The 9,274-nt window shown below is 41.8% G+C and overlaps 1 protein-coding gene across 3 annotated transcripts in view; it reads right to left on the bottom strand.

Moving 5' to 3' along the window:
- Positions 1-901: 901 nt before the first annotated feature.
- The window catches only part of LOC102799924 (noelin-2-like), a 40,245-nt gene continuing 31,872 nt past the window's right edge, over positions 902-9,274 (bottom strand). For all 3 annotated transcript variants that reach the window (XM_087841624.1, XM_087841623.1, XM_087841625.1), the window contains exons 6-8: positions 2,851-3,027; positions 2,573-2,746; positions 902-1,813 (exon numbers count right to left, since the gene is read on the bottom strand). In XM_087841624.1, coding sequence (XP_087697750.1) covers positions 1,493-1,813; positions 2,573-2,746; positions 2,851-3,027 — 672 coding nt within the window. In that variant the 3' untranslated portion in view covers positions 902-1,492. The remainder of the gene's footprint in view (positions 1,814-2,572; positions 2,747-2,850; positions 3,028-9,274) is intronic.

The raw sequence follows: 9,274 nt of genomic DNA, 5'->3' as shown, positions 1-9,274 counted from the left end.
CAGCTCGATATTGAAGTTTGCCCAAATTAAGAAATATGTGTGTTCAACACATAATCACTCTAGTAAGTGTAGAAACTGAGAAGGAAAAATGGAGACACAGTTTACACTAACCACAATTTACCAAGTTTCCTTTAGTACATGGTGGGAATCATTACTAACATGTCGATCACATAATTTTCCCTTAGAAATGCTCATTTGGGTTTTTTTCTTGCAGAAAAAGGTTTAGAATTCAATTTTTTTGACCCTCATTGGGAATGCTAGCACATAAACATAAGAGGCATTTTCCATATACTGTTATTAAGATTGGAGGAACCAGTTGTCTATATGTCGAGTTTTTCAGGTGTTTTTTGTAAGCAGCATTTGTATTGGCTGTCACAGCAACATGTGCGAGACGGTCTACTGACTCATGGAAGCCAGTTGCCCAACCACACTGCTGCATTCTTGAGGAGCTAATTGCAATCAGTGCACTGGTTATAGGAATGGCATTCCAGACGCGATCGTCACTGCCCTTTAGTATCCATTACACTCTTTATTTCTCACTCTGTATTGAGTTCTTCCAAAGCCATGTTAAAAAGTACCTCACACAACATAGCAAGCAGATCCTGAAAAGCTAACGCTAAGAAGGAAAAATTTAGCAGACTGTCACATGATTGGATGCTGCTTTGTTCTAGAAGATGTGCACTGAAGAGCATCTGCGGCTATTTGAATATACTGCTTACACCTGCCATCCCACGAGGACATCTTTGGTTCCCTGTTTGTGTTTTTTAATCTCCATCCAGGCTCCATCCAACCAGATGCCCAAGTGGAGAAAGGTAGAAGGAGGGAAAGCAGAAAGCCTTTTTTGTTTTGGTGTATTTGTGTATACTATGTTGTGTAGAGATCAGGACAAAGAAGTCTTGGCAAAGTTTGACAGTAAACTTTATTGAATGAACAACCATGCTGACTGAACACGTCCACGATCACATCACAAACCCGGAATATCTCAGTCAGGGCCGTCGTCATAGCTCGAGGTTTGAAGCGAGGTGAAATTCAGTTCATGAGCTGTGTGTATATATATATAATTTTTTTTTTCCAACAATGCGACCTCGACTTCCAAAGTCACTTCTTGATATACGAGTGGAATGAAACGTAATAGAATATGGATGAGCTCAAAATGTCTGACTTCCTTCTTTTCTATCAGCGTCCCTGCTGCAGAGGCAGTTAATGTCCATCGTCGCGGTGATGAACACTCTTGTCTGTGACCTTTAGACTGGTGTTTGACAACCATGTACTGTGTCTAGTTATTAGCTCAGCGAGCTCTCATCATCTAGAAGTCATTCAAATTCAAACACAGACAGTACTTATTACCTTGTTGAGATGTGAGTCGCTGTTGTGTGCGTGTGTGTGTGCATGCGTGTGTATTTTTGCAAGTTTTGAAGTGTCCTTTAAAAACCTTTCTCCTTCATCTCTACTTTGTTTTTTTCATTTTTATTTATATCTTTTAGGTGTAAATCTATCCATCGCTCCTGATAACGTGAAACAGTGTGACATTATAGAGGACCTGGTGACCGTTGTTCCAGGTGTACAGTGCTCTCTCTCTGGGGTTGTAGTCCATCATGCTGATGTGGGAGTACTGGTTGTGGAAGGGAATGTCGGTGTATTCGTACGTGGAGGTGTTGGTGTGGTAGGCAAAGTGGACCTTTGCGCCGGCCAGATGGGAGTTGGTGACGTACAGGGTGCCGCAAATCATGAAAGCCTCCCCAGCACTCCGCTTAGGAAAACCCGTGTCCCAGCTGTGGAGGACTTCAAGCGAATGAGGGTCGAGGCGACTCACCTGGAGGCAGAGAGGACAGGGTTGGCAATGATGCCGTCTCACACGGTTGGGAATAAACTGAGGTAAATCTGTAGCAGCAGAAATGGTGAAATTTGTTGAAAGCAGCGTGTTTGTCGTAGATTGTACATGAGAGAGGACTTTTATTTTTTTGATTTCTAAAGGGCCTCACAGTACCACAGACCATCTGCATAAAAGATGGATGCAACCTGTGGGCTTGAAAAGAGAAGCCAAGGAGCCATAAACCTGTCTTCTTTCTGATGGAGGTGGATGAGAAAATGACCCTACATTTCAACTGATTCAGAAAACACTCGATCACTAGTTTCTGTCTTTACTGAAAACAGCACAACGTTCATTGGTGCATTATAAAGTAGATGATGGCGAGGATATGATTTAGGGCACAGCTAATAACTAACTGTCTCCCCAAAACACAACTGTTGTGTGTGTTGGTGTTTTTTGTGAGCGTGTGGCTTTTTTGTCGATTTCTGTCGTTTGTTTTCATTGTATTTGCGTTGTGCTTTATTCAAATTTCACTGCATATCGTGTGTTTTTGCTGGATGTTTCTATTTGCTGGTGTTTTCTTAAGATCCAGTGCCATACGTAAGATCCTGGCTGTTACACATGAATTTGATGTACAGCACAGCAGCTTCTTCTCTCTGTTTCAGTGTGCTAGTCATAACACTTAAATCAGTCAAAATTTGCTGTGTGGCAGTGTGTCTCATGTGTCTCTGTGGAGGAAAGTTAGAGAAAACGGAGACAGACCATAATGTTTCCAGCGTTTGGGATGGAGGTGTAGACAGCCCAGAGTCCTGTCTCATCTGCCATGAGGTCGATGTCAGAGGATCCTCCCCAGCTGTAGGGGAAGGTGTTGTTGTATCCTGCACCGCTTAGGCTACGCTGGAGTAACACACTGCGAGAGCGGAAATGGTACTGAACCTAGAAAGACACACACACACACGTACATACACGTACAGCATCTCATTTTAGTCGACCGTCAATCATCAGCATCAGCTGTTACTGATCGTGACCCAGTCTCGTACCAGGATGTTGCTCTGGTGCTTGTTGTAATAGAGAGACCCGTTGTAGACCACGTGGCCGGTTCCCGCCCAGGGGTGGGGTAACAGATGCTGCACGAAGTTTTGGCCTTTCGTGAAGTCCCCCATGGTCCTGTACTCTAACACACGCCTGCCCTTATAGTAGCCATCCATCGACCACACCTGTTGGAGAGAAGGCAAAGGAGCGCAGATGGCTCATCTATAGCCAGGTCGTAAAATGAACTCCTGCTGAGCAATAAATTCTGTTACGCTTTGAGAGTAATCCATCATGCCCCCCCCCCCCCCCCCTCCTCCTGCTGTCCAACAAACTGATTAGATCACGACATAATGTACTCAGACTGTCGCAGTTGGATGCTGCAAACCTTGAGTCGGTCAAATCAAATAAAAGCAAAGGCAACAGGTTGGTATCACCCAGACCTCCAGGTGGGGAAGATAACAAACGCAGGTTCAGCAGGCCTGCCAAAGCTCTGGATTTGTCAGCATGCTGAAGTTGTGCGTGTGAGGCCGCAGCAAGAGAGACGCTCAATATACAAAAGGTTATAGGGCTTTTCTTCAGCTGCTTTTCCTGCATCACAAATAGCAAAAAGTGTATGCAAGTCGGTTTTCGTCGAAGGTTGCTCACCAGAAATAACAAAACTGCTTTTTGTCTGCCTCCATCTAGGGAACGCCTGCTCATCCCCCCCCCCCCCCCCCCCCCCATCATATTCCTATTTCAGGACTAGTCAGTGGAAGCAGTTTTGGCTATGCATTTCCACAGTTTATAACATTCCCGGAGATAATTAGCAGCAATAAATTCTGATCTATCCCAGGCATGGATGTTTGATGTCCACCTTTTTCCCACCTCCTCAATCAAGCTGACCTGAATTTAAATCACCGCCTGATGAAAAGTAAAAACTCAATAATCTTAGTGAGAAGAGCTGTAAATATAGGACAGTGGAAGAAGTTGTGGGGAGGGAGCAGAAGATGAAAAAGATCAGTGGTGAAACAAACGACCAGAGAAGAAATGGGATGGGTGGAAAATTGAGCGTCTGCAGCGTGGAGGATTAATTACCCGGGGAGGGGACGAGAGGTGAAGCAGATGAAAGAAAAGAGCAGAGAGCACTGGGAAGAGAGAGCATTGTTGGTGAAAAAGATGCTCGTTATTCCCCCCCCCGCAAAGACTGAAAAGTACCGAGGCCAGATAAAAATGGGGGGTGGGGAGGGGGCAGATGAAAAGGAACCTTTTTGTTAAGGGGAAAAAAACCTCTCTTGCAGTAGAACAGCAATTTTTTAAATTACAGTTCATTTGTAGCAGCAATATTTAAAATTCACATTGAATTAGAGACTTTCAGACAAAGGTAACTGATTGCGGTTATTTTGAGGGCCTTCAATAGCAGAGTTTAATTGAGACTCGGCTAGTGGTTTGAAAAGACAATGAAGCAGACTGATTGGCCTCTCCCGCTCCTTCCAGTGCGCTCTCTTCTCTCCTCCAAACACTGATGAAGCTTTCTCAGTTTTAATTCGCTTTTAAATAGGTTTCAAAGGAAGATGAGTCCCTTTGTTTATTGGCAGCTGTAATCTTCTCGTGTCTGAATGCACCATTTACTTTAAATAAACAAGCTCCAGATACTGATTATATAGCAAACGGTGCGCACGGAAAGTGACTCGGGATTTTGTTTTCTTCTTCTGCTTCTAGAGCTTACGTCAAAGTTTTACAAATTAGTGAGCTATTTTCTTTCTGCTCCCCTCCCGGCTGGCCTACTCACATACGCCCTTAAAGGATCAGTTGTATCTTATTACAGTATCCACATGCTGTGAAGTGATTCCTCCCCACTGTGACTACACTAAGAAGGAAAGAATATCCACAGGTCCTGCTCTTTGCAAATATTCATTCGGGAGCACGTCTGACATTTCAAGTGGGTCTCTACTGGCAGTCACATGTTGGTTTACATTAGTGGGTTGGACTGCATTTACAGGGCATTTTTAGCATGTAACTGATGCACTGATACACTATTGCCAGTAAAAGCACCGGTCTCAGCATCAGGTGCAATTTAGGGATCAGCATCTCTCACAAGGATACTTAAACATGAGGAGCCAGTGGCCGAATAAACACTGCTGTGATCAGTGTACTGATCCTACTCTGAAACTACTGCCAGTTAGCTTAGCTTAGCAGTTTGTAGCTTCATATAGAGTAGGCTCTTGTATTTATATTTTCTTAAGAGGGAAACATACAGTACTGCGCAAAAGTCACTCTCTTTTTTAAAATATTTTTCTAGGGAAATGGGAAATAGATACAGGGATTTATTGAATGATCTGAAAATATACATGGAAATACAGTCTAAATTTGCTAGAGCCACTGCCTGAACTCTCATAGACAAACTCTCTTCTTTAAGTAGTCTTAGAATATTTCTCCAGGCTTGTTAAAGGACATTCAAAGCTCTTTGGTTTTTTGCTGCCTTTTGTTTTGTTCTGTATCAAGATGATCCCACACTGCTTCAATAATGTTGAGGTCTGAGCTCTGGGGAGGCCAATCCATGACTGATAGTGTTATTGTGTGATTTGGCATACCTCAACCTTTTCTCCTGTTCCTTCCTTTAAAAATGGCTTCTTGATACCAAACCTTTCAGTAGATGGATCAACTGAAGCCCCAGATGCAAGGGCGTAGATTTGGCATGGAAAGAAGGGACATGTCCCCACCAATATCCAGCGATCATTGAATTGTCCCCATCAATAATTTGATCTCTTTGAGTAAAGAAAAACAAAACCGACAGAAAGAAAAGAAAAACGATCTGTCAACGTCTCGTTCACCCAGCGGTGCAGAAAGAGTTAAATTACGTTCTCTACTGGAGTCCTACCTCATATGACAAATATGGCCAATGTGATTGGCTGTGCCTTTCAGTGAGCTCTGTTTAGTTTTAGCAGCGGCAAGCCTGCGCTGCGAGGAGGAGAGGAGGACGGCAGCAAAAAGGAAGAAGCTGGATATAAGAGTGTTTCAAAGAAACCTGTAAGTCACTTAAAGTCAAGTTCACTCATAAAATGTATCCGTCATAATAATGTTACAGGCTATGCTAGGCTATGGCCCACTATTGGTTATTTCAGTCTCCCACAGTAACATTTCTAATTTTGATTGAAACTGTCAGAGAAAACGGCAACCTCGAGTAAGCCAGGATATTAGTTTACAGAGGCTGTTAAAATTATATGTCTAACGTTAAAATGTTGGTGACACAATAATTTCATCCTAATGGCACTGACATATGCATAGGGTTCATTTTTGAGACAAAATATCATGAGGTAGTCATGATTTTGCAAATATTCCACCTTGTAGTGCTGTTTGCACAAATTGTTTTAAAAATGCACTCACCCTACAAACATTACTGATGTGTGACTCATCAGCAATGTTTGTATAGTGTGCCTAAATGGTTGCATAATTTTGCCGAGAGATCTTTTACTTTGTGGTAATCTTAGATGAGTGGTTTTATGGACGAAAACCACCAGGTCATTCAGTGTTCCCTTAGTGCTAATGTGTAAGAGATGTTGGTGTACTATAACTGAAGTAATGTTGTTAAGTCCTTAAAGTCATATTCTTTTATTGTCATGACTCTATATGAAGCTATTTTTATTTTTGTATGATACCTGATTTATATGGAATATGGCTGAGGTAAACTAAAGCCTAAAATACTTATTATACTCATTATATAATTCACATATAAAACTATGAAATGTAATTTTAAATGGTTTAAAAGCATGTAGAATACCATATGTAGGCAAGTATATTTCTCCTTTTTTTTTTTTTTTTATCAAGAAGCAAAGAAAAAAAGGGGGGAAAAAAGAAACAGGGCAGGGTTCGGTGGTTGAATCATCCGTCCCCACCAATGCCAAAACCAAATCTACACCCCTGCCCAGATGCATCTCTCAGGTCCTGTGTCAGGTCACTGCTGGATTATTTCCTGTTTCTTAAGGATGTGAGTTACAGATACTGTTCATCTCCTGTCAATAGTTTTTAAGCCAGCTGATTCTTTATTTGTTGCCTGTTATGTTTAGACAGAACTTCACCCCTTGGGTGAAAAAGCATCCAGTGTCCAAAGGCAACCTTTGAAAGACCTTCAGAAAACCTGGAGAACTATTGCTTTAAAAAATTACAAGAATGTTTGGCTCCTTGGAGGGAAAATACAAGGAAACGAGGGGTGGCTTGAGACTTTAGCACAGTACTGGAAATACCAATACATTACTTACACTACTAATACTGATGCATTACTTAAAATTACTTACGCTATTTCAGTAAAATGCCATTGATGCATTGTATTTATAGGACAACTAGACACAGGTAATTTGCAGAACTTGCCCATTGTTAGGCTCTTTACATCTTACCCTAACAACAATGAGCATATTTGCCAAAATGTCAGACTACTGCTTCACATTCAGCCCTAACTGTCTGACAAAAACGCAGCTCCTATTTAACCTGATCAACACTGACAAATCAAAGGCCTGCAAGCAGAGGGCTACAGTCAATACCAGAGGGTTGTGAACCTGGCTCATCTTTAACCATATCTCAATGTAATGTCATGTCAAGCACGCTTGAGCTTTGATGCAAACATAGTATTATATTCTAACCCTGTAATTTAATTCTGGCTTTAACAGGGAGGCGATGAAGAGAAAATAATCCAGGAGAAATGTGATCTCCTACTCTTGTTCCCTGTTAGCTCTCCGGCCGCTGCGTTTTCAATCACCAGAAGGCTTTTCGGGGAGCTTTAAAGATAACTGTACACCATAGAAATACAAAAACGAAGCCTAGAAGTAACAAATGCATTGAATTTCACCATCGCTTACAGAGCATCTTCCTAAAAACCCTCACCAAAAGAGGATCTACTGCAGCATTCACAGTGTAGTTTTCAGCAGGGTGAACCAGATCAACAACTACAATTCGAAACTAATCGAAGAATTAACCCTGATTTAACCCCCTGCTACTGGGGAATTATGCACTGAAACGCGTGACATTTTCTTTTTCGCTTCTTCTTCTTCTGCTTTCTTTGGTTTCACATTTTTCACCTTCACCATCACCTCCCCGGCTCCCCTATTAGTCTCGCTCTACAGTTGCTCTTTTGATCAGCCTTCACTGGCTCTTCTTCTTCTTCTCTTTGTCTCGTCCCCTCCTTCTGTTCGCCCCTTGTTTCACTTCTTCTTTCCCTGCCTAACACCTCTTCAGCAACCGTCCTCATGCCCCCCTTCTCCCCCCTCCATTTGCTATGTCTCTCTCGCCCTTTCGCTCGTTCTCACACTATCAGCTGAGGCATCTTGACAGATCAGGGGATATTCACACCTCAGCAGCTGTTCTCAAATACAGCGACAGGTGTGTCCATGCGTGCGTGCGCACACGTGTGAGTGTGTGCCGCGTGCATATGCACACGCACATACACATTTGTGCGCTGATGAGCTAATGAAGAATTCATAAATGCCAAAGTGGCACCCTGTAGTCATGGATACCAAAGGATGTATGAGAATGACTTTACTTATTTTGGCTCACAGTGTGTGTGTGTGTGTGTGTGTGTGTGTGTGTGTGTGTCTTTTTGTTAAAGAGAACAAAATTTTACAAACAAACTCATTTGGTCTGTGAGGTTTTGTGATGTTCAATATGTGCACTACTACAAACAAAGCCTGAGAAAATATTATCAACATCATTGTTTGGAATTTTTTGTCTGTTTTTGATGAGATGGGAATAAAAAGACGCCGTTTTTGGGGGGAAATCGATTCAATAAGATGATTGTCCGTTAGTTGGCTGGTCTAATCATGAAGAATAACAGCTTTAACAACAAGAACACAATGGCTGTCAAAGTCACATCATCTTCTCCGCTACACCCACACCACTCTTTTGTACCTCGCTTAGGTTTGATTCTTTTTCTCAGAACACAGCAGATGAAATTAATGCCAAAACTGCTGTGTGCTTGGAAAAACGTTTGGAAGGAAAGTAAAGAAAACAGAATTTGCATCATTAGGGTGTTGAATTTGCATTTAAGAATATTAATAAATCACAAATTTGTCAGACTGTGATTTTTCCTGCTCTGGAGCTTTGTGTTTCACACTTTGTTTTCACTCCCTGATTACTTTCATTTTCACTCCTTCATAATTTTGCGGTTAGTTTTAGAAGCCAAAAACTACAAAACCTGGTCACATTTACTAAAATTAAGTGGATAAAATTGTTTCTTAAAGAGTAACCAGACAATTTAATAACACACAATATCTTGTTTGTAATTTTTCTTTAATAGAAGGTCTTTTTATTACTACTTTAAAATTCAGGTTATTGCACAGAGCTTTTTTTCCCCCTTTTTATAAATAGTTACAATGTTAACTTTTAACTCTGAGGAGTCCTCACCCACCGCTGTCTATCCGGGGCCTTGAAGTGGAGAGGGTGAGCAGCTGTAGGTACCTGGGCGTC

Source organism: Neolamprologus brichardi, chromosome 6 (genome assembly GCF_056152115.1).
Source record: "Neolamprologus brichardi isolate AB-2024 chromosome 6, ASM5615211v1, whole genome shotgun sequence".
Taxonomy (NCBI): domain Eukaryota; kingdom Metazoa; phylum Chordata; class Actinopteri; order Cichliformes; family Cichlidae; genus Neolamprologus; species Neolamprologus brichardi.
The sequence above is the reverse complement of the archived record's forward strand: the minus strand, read 5'-3'. Positions and strand labels throughout refer to the sequence as shown.